Genomic DNA, 23,173 nt, shown 5'->3' on the forward strand with positions numbered 1-23,173 from the left:
GATACTTTATACATTTTTTATTAAGTTTTAGCTCGGAAATTAAATTACATTTCAAAAGATACATTCTCATTTTGTTTTTATTCGAACATCCATGGAGCATCCAAATTAAGTTAGATACAAGTATTTAAGGTAATTGAAAACATATTATATTATACGCATGTAGTAGTCTCTTTTCAACTATATATAGAATTGAAAACATTTTGAATGTGAAATTCTTGGAGCATTAACTACATGAAAACGGAAATAATAAAAGGGAGTTCATTCAGAAGAAACAAAGTTTTGTTTAGATTTTGATTTTGGGGGAAAACACAGAGAATAGAATTTTACTTCCATTTAACATTGGATTTGAAATAGTTGATGAAGGAACTATGATGTTGAAAAATAAAAGTTTATTAGGTATACATTTAGGGGAAAGAAAATAATTGGTTGTTTATGAAAACTAATGCTGACAAAGTAATTTCTGATGGTTGAATTATTAACTTGAGCTGTGATGTAATTTATAATGGTATTTATTAGTTCTATTTTAGTCCAGTCAAATTGTATTTAAATTGAAATGTTTTGGTATAATTGATTTTAATCGCTTACTTTGATTTTGTTGGGGTGTCGAAGAAGCTGTCCAACAAAATTAAAAGTTACAGTTTATTATTTTATTCGTTTTTGGGATATTATTTGACAAGTTAGCTTTATTTGTTTGAAGTTAAATTAATTCAAAATATTATAAATTAGTTGACAGATCACACAAGAACCAGAAAAAAGTGGTAACATTTTATTTTTATTTTAGTATTAAGTACTTAACCACGGAATAGGAGGAAACAGTAAAAAAAATAAGTTTAGGCATAAAAGATTTATTTCGTCAACCATGTGTAAGTATGTATCAACAAAACTGATATTTGCTTGAAAATTATTTTGCATTAAAAATTGCTTACCAAATTGACAATATTTAAAGATTGCTATAACCAGCTATTTTTTAAAGTTTCTTAAAACTAGATATTTTCCAGACAATTGCACCAGGCAAGAAATTGCTTTATCGTATAGCGACAATTGACTTGTAAACTTTAAATAAATAATTTTTTAATGGCTTCTATTGTTAGAGACTTTTATACGGAAACGAATATTTTTCATATTTTACCTTAAACATATTTTTTTCAGATGCCAAAAAAATTGTCTTAATGGGCCAATGCAATTTATCAATCGAACATATTATTTTTAACAATTCACCCATGATAATGCATCGTTAAAAAAAATTTAGAACGTTTTGATAATTCCCGTTGAAGTTTCGGTCTCCTATTTCAGGTTTGACCCGATGAATCAGTAATACACGAAACTGTCCCATTTGACACCAACATAATCCCTATAAAAATTATGGAAACAATCGTAAAACCATATTTACATGAGCTGTTGGGTATTTGAAAAATTTATCTGTGTTGTTATACAAGGATTACACTGGTTTACAAAATTAAACTTTTTTTTGTTGCCGGAACCAAAATATACTTTTCTGAAGGTTTTCGGTGTGCTGAACTCGAATCCGAAGTCAAAAAAATTCTAGCAGCTCGCGTTTTTGAAATATTACCGTTAGAAAATGCAAAAAAACGTTTTTTTGACTACTTCGGACGTTTTTTTTCATGTAAGAAAATTTTTTAAAATTAAAATTGTAACGGTTTCTAAAAGACCTGTTTTTCTTCTTTCAAAATCTGTTTAAATCTTTCCGATATCTTTCGTATAGGTATAGATATCTTAAGATGAACTAAGTGTGTTTTGCTCAAAAATCATAGGGGATGTAATAACTTTATACCAGGGTTTCTGGGATACGAATATGATGTCCGACTATTGTTGGTCTCTTATATGTCATTTTCCAAAGTCAGCACACCAGAGGAGGGTTAATTTATTTTTTTAAATAAAGTTTTTCTAAGTAAATACATGTTTTTTTTCTGTTTTATATCTACTTTGCTGAAACTAAGAAAATAGAGCTCATGAAAGTCTTTTAATTACATTTTTGAAAAGGGTATTAAATATGTAGTCAGCAACAGCTAAAATTTTTTCGACAACACATGTGCTGCTTGGCTTACCAATGTATTATAAAGTTATTGCATCCTCTATGATTTTTGAGCAAAACACACTTAGTTCATCTTAAGATATCTATACCTATACGAAAGATATCGGAAAGATTTAAACAGATTTTAAAAGAAGAAAAACAGGTCTTTTAGAAACCGTTACAATTTTAATTTTAAAAAATTTTCTTACATGACAAAAAAAACGTCCGAAGTAGTCAAAAAAAACGTTTTTTTGCATTTTCTAACGGTAATATTTCAAAAACGCGAGCTGCTAGAATTTTTTTGACTTCGGATTCGAGTTCAGCACACCAAAAACCTTCAGAAAAGTATATTTTGGTTCCGGCAACAGAACCCTTGTTAACCAGTGTTATAAACACAACCAAACCACATACAAAATTTGGAACTATACTTCAGAAATCCAAAATCATAACTTGGCTACTTGTACCTAAAAAATTTTAACTCCAAATTGACTTTCAAAAAATTGAGAATTTTTAAAAGCAAATGTCTAAAAACGTTAAGACTCATAAAGAAGAAGAAGAACTATCAATGACTCTTCCAAAAATCTGTCATCGAACAAGTTAAACATTTTGGAGCATTTAAAAAAAAAAACTCAATTTAAACCTTTCCAACAAATTGAAACCAGTTGCCCAGTTGTTAAGAAGATATTAAAAAAAATAATTTTGCACAACAAACGTTAAAATCATCTTTCATTCCAAAAAAAACAATTTAATATTTATTTTAATTTTAAATCCAACCTCAATCATTTGTCTATGTCGCCGTGAACAAACGTTGTTTTTTGGCATGAATCAAGAACTCAGGGTGGACAAACCAGCGCAATTACACGTTAATGTCTAAATAGTATAGAATTAAAGTTTTTATATTTACATAAAGAAATTCGCTCTTTTTTTGCAGGGTAGAAAAACGAATATTTTTGTTGGACAAACGAATAAGAACAGTCCCACTCAAAAAATTTTAAGGTCGATGTTCTGATTTCATAGAGTCAAATTTGACTCATAGTCTGTCAAGTCTTTGCCTCGACTTTATTTCAATATTTTTGTTCAACCTATTTCTTTTTCAACAAAAAAAAAGTTTTTTAGCTTAGCATTGTTATTATATTTAAAAAAAAAAAAAGATTGAATCGGCTCTATCCAAAATTTAGATCTGGACGTCCTTGACGATTTTAAAGTTTGTTAGGTATTACTCTAGCAAAATAAAACATTAAAAACGAATAAAAAGATTGGAAAATCTGAAGTTCAGGATTCTCATTTTTTTTAATCAAGAACTTTTATTGGCAAAAGAATACAATTTGATTATCGTTAAGCGAACTAAGACGAAGATTTATAATTTTGGTGTGATCAAAGAAAGTTATGTTTTTTTATAGTACTATTTTAACAAAATGTCATTAAAAATGTGTTGGCTAAGAACATTACTTTACGGTAAAAAAAAAAAAATTACATCTTCAACTTCAACTATTGACTGAAAAAGATTCCATTTTTCAAAATAAGTTTTCTATAAGAAGTTCTCATACACACTGTATTTGATTTCTATAATTATTTACTGCCATTAGTAAACTTGATCGCCTTCACTTTTTCTTATACATACATGTTTTATCTAACGTCTTCCAACAGTCTACCCATATTATATGAAAACTACAGCATTCCATCTATGTAACTATTTTTTTTCACTCTTCAGTAAGTTCTTACGTATTTCAAGACGAGAAGACTACTAGGCTAGGCTGACTGGTACAAGCTATGACGAAGGAAAGTGTAAAGTGCATAAAGCTCATTAAGACTTTGAAATAAAAAATTATATATATCTTATGGATGCATTTTTACACTACGGTTCTATTAGTTAGTTACAGATCTAAATTTACCAAAATCATATTTAAAAAAAATTTTTTTTTTATTTTTTTTACAAGACAATAATTGAAAAAATACATAGTATAGGCTGGAATTCGAATTTCTTTGTCTTTTTATGTAAAACGAAGTAGAAAAATGTATACAACACCTAGTAAAATTTTCAATGTGTAAAAACAAAAAATTACAAAACTGAGTGGCTCAATCTAATAAGTCATAGTGTAGATGCATTAGCAGCACAAAACTTTGAAAGTGTTGGTAAAACTTGATTTTCTGGATTGCTGATTATTACGAGAATACAACAAGTACACGTACACAAACGTACTTAAACTCTGGTTGGTAAATTGTGTTGATATATGAACTATGTGGAGGTCTTTATTGAGTGGTGGTTTTTTATAAGATAACAATAGGAAGAAAAATATACTTTTTTTTTAATAATAAAATTTATTTATTTATGTTTTTGTATAATTTCTTTTGGCATTAAATTGCAGACCAATTTGCGGTTTAATTGAAATTGATATTTTTGTTTCCATTTTAATTCTTCATTTTTGTTTCTTTTTGTCATTATATTTGTGTAACCATAAAAGAACAAGACAAAAACAAAAAATAAAAAATTTACTGTCTTTGTTGTTGTTAGCTTAATAAAACGCGCTTTTTATCTATCCACCATTTTCTGTCTTTTTTTTTTGTATAACAAGAGTATTAATTACCAACAAGTCTCTTCTTTCCTATTTCGTTCGTTTGAAAATCTTTATTTTTTTTTTTTTTGCTCAACAAGAATTAATGCTGACTGAAACAATGGATGTCCTCTTCGTTGACAGTTTAGCAGCAATGCGCTAGGATTTATAAAAAAAAAGGATTTTCCATTTCTCTTTTGCCTGACGACAACTGCAATGAATGATATTTTTTTTTATTTTTATTTTTCATGCGGAATTAATTAAAGTGGAAGCCATTGAAACGAGTCCATGTTGTGTGCAGCAAAAAGAATTCCGATGCGCTGCTGCACCAACAACTGTGGAAGGTGGCGCTGATGATGATGATGACGGTTATGATGATGATAACGACCGACAACGGCACGGTATACGAAAAAAAAAATACAAGGATCTTGACTTGAAGTGTAAAAAATCAGTGCGGTGCAATTTTATAAAGGGAAGTTCTTGTAGTCCTTAAGAGTCACAATAAGAAGGCTGGGGGCAGTGTTGACATTGTCGTTATGGTGTTTTATTGATTTTTTTTAAGCTCATAGGTATATGACTGTGTGTATGATTTAAGTACCTACCATTTTATAGGCACATAAACATGCATTGTAATAGGGCGTTAGATGGAATGTTTGAATCAAGAGGGTTGATTTTTATTTAAATTTTAATTAGACAAATATTAATTTAAAAAATGAGAAAATAAATATGAAAAATTATAAAGAGTAGTACTGAAAGTACGTTACCATCGATGAGTGATTTTTTGCTCCCATCGACAAGCAAGCTTTGTGTTATATATTATTGTGTATTTTTTGCATTGTTTGTCAATCAATTTAATTTCGCATGACGATAAAGTCGTATTTGAACATGCGATTTGCACTGATGCGACTATGGCTATGTAACGATTGTTGCATTATTTTTATAAAGAAAAAAATTGCTGAAAATTTTTAGTTTTTATGGGAAAAAATCATGTAATTAAATTGTGAGAAGATTGTAATTACGTCGATATGAATTAAAAATAAAAATATGAAGGTGTTACAAAAAGAGAATTTTTATTGAATTTTTCATAGTGCAATAAAAAAAAATGCATTTTTAAAAGTTCAAGAGAATTATTACATACATTGTAAAAATATTTCAGAAAATATTGATTTTCTTATTGCATGAAGGTAGATATGCAGGCAAAATACAACCGAATCTTAGACGAAATGCACATGTTGTAATTGAGACAGTAAAAAAAAAAACAAATTATATTACTGTGAGCATAGGGCCAAAATCATGGACGTATAAAAATTCATTGCTCAAATAACCAAGAATAAGCCAAATTTCTTTCATTTTTTTGTTTAATTATATTCATTCGACATCCAACGCTCTTTCTGGGAACGATAATTTTGCTATACCTATCGACAAATTAAAAAGAAAAATATAAGTTTCAGCAATCGGAAAAACGAAACAGAAATATTGTTTGAACATTTACTGCTCTTTCTTTTATGCGAGAACTTTTTTTATTCGGAGTTTGCTAATGTAGGTATTTGTTCGGCAAAAACTAGGGACCCTATATTACAGTGGGTGTTTTGTATACTAAATGTGAAGTGTTCAAGGTTCTGGAGCCAGTCAAAAACCATGAAAAATCAGCAAAATTACCAGTTTTTCAAAAATTGTTTTTAATTCAGGGATAATTAATACGTAATTTTTTAATATTTATTCCAAAATTACTATTTTAAAGCTTTAAAATGCCGTTTCAAACAAAAAAACATCTTCAATAGGCGCAAACCTATAGTAACATGAATATGACGTTTTGCAAAAAATTCAAATGCCGGTAGCGGGGAAACCACGCAACTTAAAGTTAAATCATCATGGATTTGCTTTCTTACAGTCCTAGAGAACATCCCTACAAAGTTTGAGCAAAATCTAAAATCAATTCCGATTGAACGCTTTCATACGGATTGACAGTAAACGGTCCTTAAAAATTGCTGTAATCGAGAGCGGTGAAATTTTTTTTAACTTTCTTATTTGACCTTTATTGAAGCCCTATACATAATTTTACAGATTCATCGACTTTCCCTGGATTCCGAGATTTTACCAATTTTATGCTTAATTTTACTCGACTTTAATTAAATTTTGTTTGCGGAGTAAATTTTTAAGCTTCGGAAATTTTAAAGATGTTGCAAAATAACTACGGCGACCAGGTTCTATTGAAAACACGAGTACATTATGTATATGAATGGTATACAATTTACAAAGAGGGTCAAGAAAGTGATGAAGACATTGAACGTCCATAACCAATAACACGAGAAACAGGTTAATCAAATCATAGAATTAGTTTCAACCGCTGAACCGTTTCGTGGATACCGTTTTGAGTTTATTGAGGACATACAAACCCAGTCAAAGAAGGCATTGAAAACCATTCAGGTAAATGATTTTGTTGGACTGTTTGCCAAAAAACGTTGGCACAAATGTATTGCATCGCACAGTGTGTCGAGCCCATATAAAAGTTTATCATAAATACTTGCAGCTAAGTTTTTGGAGTTTTTATATCTTTTTTTGTGTTTTTATGGCAGGAATAGAAAAAAAATTACAAATTAGCAAATTAAACAACCTATTACTTTTTTTTTAGTATAATTTATGAAATTAACATTTATTGAAGAAGCCACTTGTGAGCAAAATTAATTTTTTTTATATATAAAGAAAAATATACTTTTCGTAAGGTTTTTGGTGTGCTGAACTCGAACCCGAAGTCAGAAAAATTCTATCATATCACGTTTTTGAAATATTCCCGTTAGAAAATCTGAAATGTCGTTTTTTAACAGTTTTTGAGGTTATGTTCTTGAACGTGGTGATTTATTTTAAATAAATTTGTGACAGTTTCTAAAAGAACAAAATGTTTTCTTTTAAAGCCCGTTTAAAACTTTTCAATATCTTTTTTCTACTTTGGGAAATCTTAAGTTGAAGTTAACTTGTTTTGTTTATCTTCTCTATACAAAAAAATCGTATGTTTATTTGCGTTTCATAGCAAATCTCGAATAGTTTTTTGTCAATCGCTTTCAAATTTTGAAATAACGTTTTATTTGCATTTTCGTAAATTCTTATATCGGCGAGGTTGGTAAATACGCTATAATACACAGTAGAGCGTGGCCGGGTCAAGTAATTACATTAAAAATTTAGTATGCAGAAAAATATAATTTTTTTCTTGTTGAAAACAATATTTAAAATATTTTTAATTACATAAACAGCTTTTTGTTACTTGTGTATGGCTTAAAATTATTAAAAACAACGATTTTTTCATTTTTGTGATCCCCTTAAAGATGTTTCTCAAAAAATGAATTATTTTGAGTATCTCTGGTAATCGCAAACAGAAGCAGACCAAACTTTGCCAATATAAAGTATAGGCCTAAGGCAAAATAATATAAAAAAATTATCGATATGATTTTATATATTTTTTTTTAATTAAGTTTAAAAATTAAATTTTTTTTTTTTTGGCCATTTATCAAAGAAATTTTAATAACTCATATATAATTTTATAAATTTAATTTTTTTTTTGTTATACGTTTTATAACAACACTCAAATAAACAAAATAACATTAACAAAATTTTTCAAACAATTACCAAACGTGAAATATACACTCTCAAAGATTCCCATAAATTCCTCAAAATATTTTCGATTTCCGAGGTACTCATGTTTTGGAGCTTATTTTGAATACATAACCTGGGTTATTTTCTAAGATAAATATATTTTCATATGAGTTGACGCTTCTAAATTATATTTTAATAGCAAAAATATTAATTTTTAACAAAAAAAAATTGATTTATCATAAGGGGACGACACACTGTGCATCGGTTAGAAACAGTGTTGCCGAAAGTACTCCCATAGGAGTATTGTGCTACTTTCAGCACCTCCGTACTCCCGTACTCCTCCTTTCACATTCGTACTCCTATTTTTTTAATGACATAAAATATTTTACACTTGTAGCAAAGTGTAATGTCAGCCTAAATAAATTTAATTTACTTTAAATTTAATGCAAATTTGGCAGGACTTTTACCTTTAAAGGGAATTTTTATTAGGTGGTTAGCTCTTGAACAGGTTGTGGCAAGAACGCTAAAACAGTGGCCTGCATTATTACATTATTTTTTGGAGAATTCTTTTGAATCTTCTGACAACAATCTAGATCTTGTTCACAAGATTCAAGAAGAACTAAATGATACCACAAAATTGTATTTATTATTTCTGTCCTATGTTCTCCAGTTGACTAAGCAGCTAAACTTAGAATTTCAATCTCAGTCCGTCCGGATTCATAAATTTTTGCCATACGTAAAAACGTTCTATAAAACTATTTTATTAACAGATCATTTGACATCATCAAAAAGATACGCACTATTATGAGACATACAAAAATTTAGCATGCAATGTAGTTTTCTTGTACAAAATATTATAGCAAAAACGATACGTTAGTGAAAAGGCATAATTTTCTTATTAACAAATTACCCGTACCAACCTGATTTATTTTACTTTTTTATGAGACAAAATCTAGTATTTAATATGACAATATTCTGATCTTCTTGTAAATATTATATTTATCAATATTATATTCATAAAACTATTCTCAATAAAATAGATTTTTCCTACAATTATTATTAGCAAATGCTTCTAAAGTTTTTCATTGTACTTCAAAGTTTAAAACACTTACGCTACTTTGCTTATTTCTCTTGGATATTTGCTCTTTGAGTAATAAGAAATTATTTTTCATCCACCCTATAGAAACTACTTGGAACCACGTTGCATATTCTGTCTATAAGTTTATCTAATAACGAGCCGTCTCGACATTTCAAAGTTTTCACTTTGTTGATATTCCAATTTGTTGTACAATACATGGACATAACCCATACATTACTATTCGCCGGTAGCGTATAAACATTTTTAATATTCTCTGTTCATTCCTCAATATAGATCATCTCATCACACACTAGACAGTGAACAGCGTGCTGTATACTTTTGATTGCTAAAAATAAATTTTACCTCAATTAGAGAATTCTTTTTCAAAAACCAAAAATTCCATTTATTTTGTTTGATTATCTTAATTTTCTTAATTTTTTTATCAATATAAAGCTCTGATAAAGTATGATAAAAAAACAAGTATTATTCTTTGCTTCATTTTCAAGTAGAAAGCATTTTGCCATTGGGCGTTAGACACCCAAAATGTCTTCCATAAAACTTTTGTTTACAAATTTCTATTAAAAATTAATTAGAGAAATGCAAACTTTTGCTCGATTCGTACTTTCACTTAATCAACGTTTGTATTTGGTAAGGTTTGATTTGAAAACAATCAATATAAGGTATGAACTTAAAAAGTCTTACGAAAATTCGCTTAGCAAAAAAAAAAGAAAAACCAAACATTTTTAATTTATGCAAGGTTTAAATAATATTCATTGAAGTTTCAAGTACATACTTATATATTTAAATAGACTATACTAAAGTTTGTCTTGGTGTTTAACTATTTTAAACTATTTAGCTTCAGCAAAACAAAAATAAATAAAAATAAAATTCATTATTTAATGGATCATCAACGATTCTACTTTACACTTCGAACTTTTGCTATGTATTCTTTATTTGTTCTTTTTCAATAAATTACTTTATTGTTCGCAATTAGACGATATAACTCTATACAGGGTGTGTCTATGATAATGTTATGTTCATAATTAATACTTCAAAACAAATACATAATGTAGGTTCATATCAACTTGGATTGTGGCTCAAGCTTTTATGTTTGCTTATAACCCACAGCAATTTTTGGATGTGAGTGATAACAATAGGTCCTTGAATTGTTTCTTTGAGATGTAATGAGTCGGTTGAGTTGACATTTAGAACTTAACAAGCAATAACAATTTGTTTATATAATTGTGTTTACATGAAAATAATTGACATAATATTCCTTCTCCGTAAGGTACCAAAAAGTTAATTTCTAGACTTTTTACTTGTAACCTTTAAACCACAAGAAGCACTCAAAACTTCATTTTTTGAGTGCATATTGTTTGCAGTTTAATTCCTGGGGTTTGTTGCTCGACATTCGACAAGCTACATCAACTACATCAGCTACTTTTACTACATCGATGACCCTAAAAACCACTAGTAAAAAAAATTTAATATTGGGAAATATTGTTTGTGGTCAGAATAATTCAAAAATACTAAAATTTTATCCGTGAGGTCTGATGGGATGGAGATATTGAAGTTTAAAGTCGTTAATGTAGCTGAGGTTAAATCAACTACCTCTCGACGAGAAATAGACCCCTGGTCAAATCAAATGCTTTGCAGTTTCCCAGTATATCTGTGCATCTGCTAATAGACTATCTTTATGAAGTCACATAAATGTTCAGTCAAACCCATTTTCAAAAATATCGTTCCTATTTTCAAATAACAAAAAATCTAATAAGTGAAACATGAAACCATGCTATCAATCTCAAGACACTTGCCTTCATTTTTGTATGTTGCTTATCAATAGTACCTAATTATTTGTATTCGTTCTTATCAAAATTAGAATGAGGGGATTCCCCTGTTAGTTATTTCATTTTGACAATTCTTACTTTCGAATTGTCACGTTGAAGTATTGCCAGTGTTGCCAAAAACTATGATTTATCATAGTTTTCATGAATTCTGAACTCAAATCATGAAATCATGATTTTTTTTTTCTCAAATCTTGATTTTAAAAAAAAAATTTATTTCCTAAGCAAAATACTTCAGAACATGCACATCTGTTGCTCTTCCAGCTTTTTTCCATTGGAAATTTGGGTCTACGTTGTCTATGAAGATGATAAACTTCAGGTTTTCTTAGAAGGGACGAAGTCACAGCTTATGAAAGATCTATTAATATGGCCCAATAGGTCGTATTTAGACCCCCGTTTATCTTAGACTGGGGTTTATCCAATGTAATTTGAATAGGATAAACTCCAGTTATTCTTAGAAGCAGCTTAGATGTTAAAAATAACACTTCTCAAAACTAAAATTAGAAATAGACTTGATACTGAATCACCAATTGGTCTTTTACACACGAACGAAACTGTCAAAAATCACAATTGCTTTGATTTTAAAGTATACAAAATTATAAAATGTATTCATAGTTCTTTCATTAGCTGTTATTTTCTTGCTTCTAAGATAGACTGAGGTTTATCTTATTCATAGACAATTTATACCCACTTCTACTTCATTTTTCTTTGGAAAAGAGCTGCTGCTAACCTGGGTAGTAACTTTAGACTCCAGACTAAGTTAGAATCGCTTCTAAAATATGACTATGAATATGGCCCGTTACCATTACCTATATTTTTCAGCACCAAGTACATTTACGTAAACATAAAAACTGAAAAGTACAAACTAAAAAATATTTTAAAAATTTTGACTTAATGTTAAATCCGAAACAGTTGTTGTTGTTTTATTTTTGCCAAATTCGGTCAAATCATGATTTTTTTCTAAAACCATGATTAAAAATCATGATTTTTTATTTTTTCACTCGGCAACACTGAGTATTGCATCATTTGAAATACCAAAAATGGACAGCTTATTCGACCTTGCCAATCTGTTAGTTGTAAAATGTTTTTTTTTTTCAATAATTTTGACGCGGAAATTTTCTATTTCCAATATTATTTTTATTTTCACAATTTCATTTCTTTCTATAAACATTGCAGTGCGCAATGTTTGAAAAGGAATGTGCCTGTATAAACATTTAAGTGTGAATTCAGTTACTTTACCTTTTTCAGATAATTATTATTTATAATTTCGTGACTTGGCGAGAAGTCACGTAGGTACTAGCTGTAAAGATTCTCAAGAGTAAAACAAAATTATCCAATTGCAAAAAAAGAAACATTGATATCAGTGTTCAACACCTTTTGAAAATATTTAAAAATATTTTTTTTTTTTGTTGACAAAAGCTTTCTTTTTTTTTACTTCAAATTGTCACCAACGAGCAAAACGTCTGCAAAAATAAACACTCTTTTTGTTTAATGACATCATTTAAACATTTTGTTGCCAGATATTCATACCTTAATAAATAATGGTAAGTAATTATATAGACAATTTTTTTTGTTGTTGTGTTGAATCCAGTGGTAATGTGTAACATTAAATCAATCGAAGACACAAAGGCTGTCGGAAAAAGCTCTGTACACAGCTCTCTTATCGAACAAAATTCGCAAACTGATCTATGTAAAATGGATGTAAAAAAAAATGCACAATCATGCGATGTTAACTTAATTCTGTGACAAGGCACACGGTTTCACTGTTCTTTGCCCATTTAGCTAAATGTCGTCATTATGAATTCAATTGGCGTCGACATAAAGTAGTCTATTGATGTGATTTTTCTTTTGATATCAATTGTCGTATACGTACTTCTGGTATTTTAACATTTTTTTTTTGATTTGCAGACACATGGCGATTATAGGGTGTTACTTTGGCTTACGGTGTTCTTAACAAATTTAAATAAAACATGTTTTTGTCTTTTAACGTCCTAATAACCAAACAATATAATTTGAACGCTCAATTTTGTATTGTAAGCCAAGATTACAGTTCTGTGTGAAAGCAGGGGTTAAAAAATGTTCACGCATCTTGCACCCATACATATTTATCACAAAAACTACTTCCATCTACTAACTCCTAATCTCACCTTCACGTGACGAACATCGATTGCATAGTACCATGTACAACCGTGAAAAACCCCAAACAAGGGGAGAAGTGTTTTTATCAAGCCATTTTCTACCAAGCCACTTGACTATGGTATCTACAGTTCCAGTCAGGATGAACTAATTAGTGAACACCTTATATTGGCTACTTCGACATTTTCAGATCTAAAGCTAATATGGAGTGGCTTCATCTGCCTTCTGTTCTTGGAATTACTGAAGACTATCTCAAGGTTATAAGCCTAGAACCGAAGACTGAAAAGACGAAAAAGAAAAATGGCAGGAAAGTCGCAAGCGATGCTGAAAATTTGTAGAAATCACTTTTGGAATCTCTACTATGGCAATGACGAAGCTAACATCATCATAGGTACCATTTTACGTTGACGACAACAATACCATCACTGAAATTAATAGAGGGATTAACTCTTGGCGACCGCTGCTGCTTAGGTCTGAAAAGGCAATAGACCAACAACCGTATATCTCAAGCAACTTATGTAAGTATCTTTTTGGATGGATTCGAGAACAAATTTCGAACGATTTTTGATCCCATCTGCGTGTGTGGTAATTGTTGAACAAGGTACAACAACGAGCTGTACGGGTTATACAAAGACTGTTATGGTTAGGTCATGTGGAGAGAATGGTCAAACATTTTTTTTTTCCGGAAAATTTTCGGCTCCAACCCAGAGGGACTACGCAGTTAAGGAAGATCTTGATGTGCAAAATTGGAAGCAGCTGGCTAAGGATAGAGATGTTTTTTTTTTTTTTTTTTTTTTTAGGCCCCCAAAATTAATTGTAGTTCTGTCACTAAGCAATGATTATCCTAAGTAAGTTCTCATATTTGATAAAAGTATAGAAGCTAGACATGGCATGAAGTTACCAAAAAATTCTGCCATCAAGAACAGAAATGTAATGAAGTAACTTTTATGAAAAAGCAAGAAGCTATAGAGGCAACAAACATAAGATGGTCAAACATTATAACATGCCAAACGACCAAGCAGATCTGGCCTAGGCTAGATCCAAAACGTTCAAAAAATTTATTGTCTCTAAGCAGATTGCATATCAGCTCTGTAATAGGTGTCTTAACAGGACACTGTCTCATAGGTAGACACGCCATAAGACTTGGCGTAGTCTCTAACGACTTCTGTAAAAGTTGCCTTGATGAGGAAGAAAAAACAATCCAACATCTTCTCTGCTCATGTCCTGCCCTTTCCAGTAGACGTAAACAATACTTGGAAAAATATTTCTTAGAAGATACTAGTGAATTAATTAATACTGACATCTTCAACCTTCACCGCTTCATTAAAAGCTCCAACTGTTTTAATTAGTGAGGAATTTCCTTGCAAAATCATGGTATCACAACGGACCAATAAGTGGTCTAAGTGTGTCAGTTGTTTTCATGACAGCCATTTCTACCTAACCTAACCTAACTTTTATGAAATCGCTCGAGCAGACTATACATTCTTGAAGTTCCTGTGAGGGTTTTCGAAAGTGCTATGTTTCTGCTGGAGAGTAGATGTACCTAGATGCAATGGTCCATTCATTTTATAGCAGTTTTTTGTTTGCTTTAGTCTGGAATGCCTTTGGGAATAGTTTCTAGCCAGATGATATTCCTTTACGAACAGCCATACGAACTGAATTAAATCACAACAAAAGCAAACTGTTAAAATAAGAGCCAAGTTATCCTAAGTGGATATTAAGCTGGATCCACAGTAGGTTGATCAACACGTTCAAAATACGTTGCAAATTTTGATTTTAAATTTGTATAAATTAAATTTTTTAAGTTATGTGAAAACTTGCCAAGGAAAATCAAAATTTAGTTTATACAAATTTAAAACCAAACTTAAGAAATTGGTACATTTTAACATTTCAGTATTTTTTGTGACAGCATTATATCAACAAAGGAGAACTTGGATCTTTTTTAAGAATTATGTTTTTATTGTGATTTCACTACTTTTTGCAAGGTATAAGATTCTAGCAAACTATACGATTCTATCAAAAGTGCTTTATAATATTTGATGTCAATTCAGAGAAAAAGGGCAGTTACCACGCCCCCTGAACTGAAGATCTCTAATTTTTGATTTTTGCAATTTTTGAATTCCTATACCTATCTCCGAAACTACTCATCCTAAATAGCTAAAATTTAGTTTGGAGTTTGTTTTTGACTAGCTAATGGAGTTTGAAACTTCTGAAATCTATGGTATAGAAATTAAAGGGGGTCAAAATGTCCTGAGTTGTTTCCTGTAAATAAGGCTGTTATGCCAAAGTTGCTCGAAAACTTGGCTGGGCTTTACCGTGCCCCTTGATATATAATACCGATTTTGTAGTTGCTCATTAAAAACTTCAATCTTGGCATCGATGTACATTGTACAGAGCTTAATTTTTTTTTGTTGTAAGGCTCTAGTTTTAGCAGGATAAATTTGCTGCTATTAAGAACTGATTTGTCGCCCATAACTTCATGCATTTACACCTAATTGCTCTTATATAGTCACAAGAAATATCAAATCCTTTGCCCAATAGTTTATTCTGCGTGTAAAATAAATTTTCTTTGAAATTTTTGCATCAAACCAGTGCCAGCCTTGAGAAATAACTCTAGTCTATCCAAAAATACATATCAGGTTGCCGACACCGAAAATTCTATTCAATCTAAAATATAGCTAAACGTACAGAGCAAGTAAATAGCTATGTACTGCCTAATCTACTTACTTCAGCTCATGCTGTTGCACAGTGCCTTTTAAATTGTTTTCCTATTTAAGCCTTTTAAAAACACTTGAGAACTCATAAAAAAAGCGAAAGAAAACAAGTCAACGAAAGACTTTAAAAAAGAAGAACAAACAAAAATCCAATCGTATTATAAGTCCAATGCAATAAGAATTTTTATTCCATTTTCTACGTCGTCGTTTTATTTTGGAGAAACAAACCAACAACAAAAAAGAAACTTTTTCGTGAGCTAAATTGAGTGGAATTCAAAGCGAAAACCAGAAAAAAAAAAACGCTGCGTAGCTGGGACGAAGCCAAACGAATTTCCAATCAGAAATATAAAATTGTAAAGTGAACAAAATTCAAACTTACACCCAAAAAGAAAGGCTTTTTTAATCCAAAAAAATTACTGTCCAAATCCTGTTTTGTGATGATGATGGCGATGAAGATGGTCAGTGATTACAGCATCCGTAAACGACCAAAAGATTCAATTTCATTCCCACTGCATTGCAAGTTTCTTTGTTTTTTTTTATTTATTTTTTCTGTAAAATTTATTTTTATTTTATACAATTTTATGACCAAAAATAAAACACAAAGTACAAATAACACTCGAAACACTTATTTATTCTTTTTATTATATTTTATTCACATACAAATATTTTGTCGATTGGGATTAATTTCAATTTGATTTCTTTTTTTTTATTACAAAAAAAAAGAAAACCACTTCAATTACTTTTTTCAACTTTGTTGTTGTTGTTTGATTTTAACTTGGCACACAAATATAATTGAAAACCACTTTCTGGGGTTACTATTGGGGGAAAAGAAAAGGTTTAACAAAACACTGGATTTATTTAATAATACCACTTGAATTGATTAATTTTAATTAATCTGTAGAACATTGAACAAATAATAATTTGAAGAGAAATGTGCCCGACTAATTTAAAACTACAAATTATATTTTTTTCTTTCCGCGACAAACGAGAAAACTTCTTGGCAGCACAGTATTCTATTCGAGAATGAGAATGAAAGAAGAAATAAGAAAATGGAGGAGAAGTGATTTTTTTTCCTCTCTTCATGTGTGACGTTTTGGTGTTCCGATTTTCATTTTGTTTCCGGGAATTTCCCGAATTTGACAACATATTTACAGGGGTGTTAAACATTTAGTGAGGTATGGAATTCCATGTGTGGAATTTTGATGGAATAAAATTAATGGGGAATTCCATATGTTAGAGCTGGTACTGTAGGTAATAAAATTGAAATTATTATTTTAATGAAAAATAATAAGAAATAAACAGTGGATGATAACAAAAGGACTTTTCAAATCATAATTTTCAATTTTTAAAAGTTTTCAAGATAATTATTTGGTCTGTTTAATGAAAATAATCTACACGGAGAAAAAATAAGGTATGAGCTACCTTATTTCTGGTATATTTAACTTTAATGTAAAGTTTAAATAGGGATGACTCCCCAATAAAATGGAATTTACCTTACTTTTCTAGTAAATTTATAGCTTAGGATTAACTTTACAGTAAAGCCTTTTTTTGTATGACTTTCTAATAGAAATTACTAGAAAGTTAGGTAGGTACATATTTTACCTTACTATAAGGCTGAAAATACTGATTTTTAAAGTAAATTGAACTTCTCTATGGAAGGTATATAATTTAGTTCCAGATTGGATCAAATAAAGTCAATTTCATTTTTATTGATGACATTTTTCTAAATAAAATTGTGTGCATTTATCTTACAAAAATTAAAATAAAAAAGTTGAATTTTGTAATTATTGAAAAGCATAACTAGGTAACACGTACTTAATCCTCAAAGCTATTTAGAAGTAAGTAACGTATGACCCTGTTATGTTTTTCAATAATTACATAAATTACCTAGTTTATTATAATTTTGTAAGGTGCAAACAAACAATTTTATTTAGGAAAATATCATCAATAAAAATGGAATTGACTTTATTTGATCCAATTTTTATCTAATTCTTCATGAATTAATTAGATTGAATGATGTTAATCCATATGGATACCTATATATTTTTCTAACACAAGAAAAAAATATGCTATCCGTAATTACGGAGCCAATAACAACGCCTAAAAGAACACAAAAAGTAATGAAAACATTACACTTCCAAAAGAAAAACACAAATGAGAAAATAATTTTTTTAGATTTTATTTCTTTATTAATTATTCCGCACCCGCACACCTAAAAGCTTTGACAAAAAAAAAATTTCCAAAACACATGGAAGACAAAATGGCAGACTTTTCAATGACAGCAATTAAGAGTTATTACTATGTATAGGGGAAAATTCCTAGAATTAGGTAATATTATTACCTTAGTGTAAGGTAAAACTTATTCACAGAATAGTTAAATTTGTAAAATATGTTTTACTAGAATCTTAAAGTGAAAAGAGTCATACACTTTTTTGGATGAAGGTTTGTTTTACTCTACGTAAAGAAAATATTGCTACTCGTAAGGTATATACTACTTTATTTTGTTCACCATAATTTTCTTGTAAAAATTACTTTACGGAACCAAGAAATGTTCAATACGTAAGGTAAATTTTACTTAAAATCTAGGGCTTTTTACTTTAATTTCCTTACTAGTCATATGGAGTATAAAATACTAGATTCATTTTTCTCCGTGTAGGACAGAACAGATCAGAGCAACACAAGTTTGTAAATACTGTCAGAACAAGAAAGAACAGAAAAGTTCAACTTCGTTTTTAACTATATTGACAGTTTGTCTATATTAGTTGCAAAATTCTTAATTCAAAAATCATTTCTTAAATTATTTTTTACTAAAATAAATAATTTACTAGCACTTTTAATATTCCCGTTATTATTTTTTTGTTATAAATCAAAAAACGCGTTCAAAACGCGTCCAAAACGCTTCCAAAACGCCTCCGAAACGCGTCTAAAACGCGTCCGAAACGGGTTTGAAACGTGTTCAAAACGCGTCCGACACGCGTCCGACACGCGTCCGAAACGCGTCCGACACGAGTCCAAAACGTCCGAGACGCGTTCGAGACTTGTCCCAGACGTTTCAAAAGCTGCGTTCCTTTGGAAATATTTATCTACTTTTTAGTACTTAAAGCTACTTTGATCTACTTTGCTATACTGAAAAAGTAGTTCAAAGCAGCTTTAAGTACTAAAAAGTAAATAAATATTTCCAAAGGAACGCAGCTAAAGACGAGTCCAAGATGAGATCAAGACGCTACCAACTCATCATCAGTATACCTACTTATTTTCAAAGAGTTCTTCTATTTTCTTTACTATTGTTCGTAAAGAAATAGGCTATTGATAAAAGGGTATTAACAACATGATGGTCAATTTTATTTCAATTTGGTTTTATTACATCGGTTGATGAAAAATACCTCGAAATCAAGCTTTATATGAATAATTGGTGTAATATAAATATGCAACAAAACTTGTGCAACACAAAGTCGCCCAATCTCAAAAAAACATAAGTTTCTCCTTTTAGCATCTTTGAGTCAGGGCGCTGTATCAACATGTTCAGAAATGGCAGATTTAATCAAGTACAAGAAAAGTACATAAGTACTATGTAGGTACTTTGATAAATTTTGGTGCAATGATACTTATTGACCAAAAAGCTTTTAAGGGTGTGTCCTTCCAAGTCTAGGAGATGGAGGGGCATCCAAAAAAATTTGGATACATAGCCTCCAAAGGGCATTAAGGTAAATTATGTCTTAAAATGACTCCAAAGTTTGGTTAAGAAAGCTTGGAAACGTTCTAAAATATAACTACATAGGTATTTAAAAGAAATGTGTCTCACTGTTTGCACCTTTCCCCTATAACTTAGGCCGTGTGTGAATTGCGTTAAATAGTTAAATCCGTGTTAAATTTTTGACACTATTGAGGTAAACAAAATAATTTCAAAAAAAAAGAATTTATTGTTGAAAATTTTGTCTGCCTTTTTTCTGTCATGATACTCCTTTTTAACAAAAAAAAAAAAACAAAACAAAACCATCTGCAAAAAAAATTTAACTCAAATTTAACCAGGTCCCGGAGCCCAATAAATTTTTAACAGCTGAAAATTTTTTATTCACCTCAATAGTGTCAAAAATTTTACACGAATTTAACTATTTAACGCAATTCACACACGGCCTTAACTTAAAAAATATTTTTTTTTTCATTTAATGTTTTTTTTCACGAAGCCACCACACCACAGAGCTGCGTTCTTTTTCTAACAATAGTCAACTATGGTTGTTATGTCAAAAAATATTGTTGATGTGTCATTGTTGGGTTTTTACAAATCATTTTGGAACGATGTATTGTTAGAAATTGTTAAACTGTCAAAATATAAAAAGAATTATTTTTAGAATACTTTTATTTGCATAATTGTAACAAAACATCATGTTTTTTTTAATCAAAATAAATTTTCTTTCGTCATAAAATTACAAAAATCTCAATTTATTTTCATTTTTTCCGCTAATTTCAAAAGAAAAAAATCTTTGATTTCGTTTTGTAAACAAAAGCACCCACTTTGACACATCAACAATCTCATGAGTGTTCAACTCATATCATATGGAGGTGAGTTGGAAATAATTACGATTTGTAACTATTTGACACTTCAAAAAAGAGTTTAGGAACGATGTAGTTTATGAACGACAAAAGTTAACGAAAGTTAACAATATTGTAAGAAAAAGAACGCACCTCAGGGATTTGGTGTTGCATGAACCTGCTACTAGATTTCAAACTCCTTAAACATTTGAAAGCCTTTTTATTTTAAATTTTAGAAAACATTAATAGCTGCGTTCCTTTGGAAATATTTATCTACTTTTTAATACTTAAAGCTGCTTTGAACTACTTTTTCAGTATAGCAAAAGTAGTTCAAAGTAATTATAAGTACTAAAAAGTAGATAAATATTTCCAAAGGAACGCAGCTAATATATTTTTTCTATAAATAAAACAAATCCATTTATTTTGTTGTTTTAGAAAAGTTTTTTTTGTTTTATTTTTTTTTATTTCTTTAAACTTTATTCATATTTGTTACATTTTTAAGCAAATGTTTGTTTAAAATATTTTAAATGAATTAAAATATTATTCATAAAAACTTAAAGTATATTTTTTTGTGTTATTATAATTAACAACTTAAAAGTGTGTATTTAAAATTTAAAATACAAACTTATTAATTTCGAAATAATTACACATTTTATATGCTTCGCAGAGCTCAATTCGTTTTATTTTTTTTTTGTTTAATGTTGTTTGTTAAAATGAATAAACTTTCTGTGATGAAAATACAATAAATGATTGTATTATATTTTAGTGAGAAATCATCAATCTTTTCTTCAAGTTTCCATCAAATTAGAACTTTGTATAACAGTTTAATTTTATTTTTAATACCAACTATTCTACTCAAATATATTTTTTAAGAACAGCTGGATCAATTTTTGTTTGTGTAAACTTATTAAAAAAAAATATAAATCACAATGTTACGACAGAAAATAATAATAAAATATTTTTTTATATACTTAACAGGTACTATACATTAAATATGTGTTAAAACTTAAAATAGTTTAGAAATAATTTTACTTTTTATACAATGATTGATGTAAGAAGAATTTTATGTGTCGTTTATTTTATTTTTTTAGAAAGCTGTAAAAAGTAAGGCACCATATTTTTTGTTTTCTATTTTAAGTTCAATCTATGAATTTTTATTTTTATGCAAAAAAGAAATTTATCTATTTCAAAATTATTTCTGTTTAAATTTAAATTTAAGATGAAAAAAATTACTATTAACTTTATGTAATGATTTTTTTTTCTAATTTTAATTTAATGTTAAAAAAAAAGTTATTAACTTGATTAGGTTTTTCTTAGAGCCAGTCAAAGAAAATACAAGTTTTTCGTTTTAATGGAAAACCAATGTTGTTAAATAAAAAAAAAAATAATATGTGATGTACGCCACCTATCGGAATAAAATTTTTGGCGTAGTGATTTTTGAAAGTATTATTCCTTGCATTTCAACATCATCTTCGTTGTCACTGCTGAATTTTTGATACAATAATGTATTTGTAGTTTTTTTTGTTTTGTGTGTATGAGTGCGAGTTTTGTGATCGTGACAAAATAAAAATTAAAAAAAAAATAAATAAAATTCCTTAAAAAAATCACATTTAAAATAAATTACATAAAGAAGAAGAAAAATTATAGAAATAAAATATATCTACATAACAAGACTTTTACATTTATATAAAAAAAAAATCAGGCAAAACAACACAATATTTAGATAAATAATAAAACTTATAACTTAACAGAAACATTTTAAGCAATGCAATGCACCTTGACACCCAGTTTTTATTCAATATAACTGAATAAAGATTTTTATTTTTTTATCTGTATAAATGGGTGTATCGATGAGCTTTTTTATACAATCATTCAATTTAATGCTGTCACGGACACATCAGGCATAACGGAGATGACTTTTTACGGTCTACAAATAAAAAAAAAACGTGGAAAAAAATATGATTTTGAGATTTTAATTAAAACAACATTTAAAATTATAAAAAAAAAAAACAAAAACAAAACAAGCATATAAAACGAAGTACAACAAAATAAAAATAAACAAAAGGGATTCAGTAAATTAGTTTATGTACAAATTTGAGAAGAATTTTGACTGTCACGTTATGGTAATTGTTTTCTCACAAAACCATACACAAGATGGGCATTCATGTCTGACAATTTGTTGCATAGTCACTGGCAACATGTTGCCTAAAATATTGGCAGCAAAAAAATATGTTAGCAACAAATTGCCAGACAAACGCTTGACTGCTGAAGGGTAATTTGCACAAAAATAGCATTCAAAAGTATTTGTTTTTGTTTCGGTAACGCTGCAGCTAATCATCCTTATGTATAAAATGTTGCTAGACTCCCTGAGGCGTATTAAATTTCATTAAATAATATCTTGTTTTCATGTAACTAAATTTTGCTTCTACAAAGCCATACAAAAATGAAACTGTTGCTTCTGTAAGGCTTTATAGAAGCTAAATTGTTAGTTGAAAAAGAAGTGCCTATATAATAAAAGGTGGTGATTTGAGAAGTTTTCATGAGACTTTGAAGCTTTGTCAATATACATATCCAGCAGCAAAAATGGTTAAGTGGTAAAAAACTGATAATGTTATAAAATTGCAGTGATTTCTAAAAGCACCTAATAGGTAATTATATAAAATTCTGAACTCCAATTGAAGAAATATTATACAATCTAT

At 29.2% G+C, this 23,173-nt stretch overlaps 2 protein-coding genes across 11 annotated transcripts in view; both read right to left on the bottom strand.

Annotated features, from left to right (window-relative positions):
- LOC129908569 (protein draper) overlaps window positions 1–16,942 on the bottom strand; it is a 45,575-nt gene extending 28,633 nt beyond the window's left edge. For 2 of the 3 annotated variants that reach the window (XM_055985169.1, XM_055985167.1), the window contains exon 1: window positions 16,324–16,481. The gene's annotated coding sequence lies outside the window, so the exon portion shown is untranslated. Of the gene's footprint in view, window positions 1–16,323; window positions 16,494–16,812 lie in introns of those variants that run through there. The other variant, XM_055985166.1, reaches the window with a different exon arrangement.
- A 4,048-nt stretch (window positions 16,943–20,990) lies between these two features.
- The window catches only part of LOC129912266 (NAD(+) hydrolase sarm1), a 92,871-nt gene continuing 90,688 nt past the window's right edge, over window positions 20,991–23,173 (bottom strand). For 5 of the 8 annotated variants that reach the window (XM_055990442.1, XM_055990443.1, XM_055990445.1 and 2 more), the window contains one exon: window positions 21,104–21,958. In XM_055990442.1, coding sequence (XP_055846417.1) covers window positions 21,880–21,958 — 79 coding nt within the window. In that variant the 3' untranslated portion in view covers window positions 21,104–21,879. Of the gene's footprint in view, window positions 22,402–23,173 lie in introns of all 8 variants that reach the window. The other 3 variants (XM_055990448.1, XM_055990450.1, XM_055990444.1) reach the window with 3 other exon arrangements.

This window comes from Episyrphus balteatus, chromosome 2 (assembly GCF_945859705.1).
Source record: "Episyrphus balteatus chromosome 2, idEpiBalt1.1, whole genome shotgun sequence".
Classification (NCBI taxonomy): domain Eukaryota; kingdom Metazoa; phylum Arthropoda; class Insecta; order Diptera; family Syrphidae; genus Episyrphus; species Episyrphus balteatus.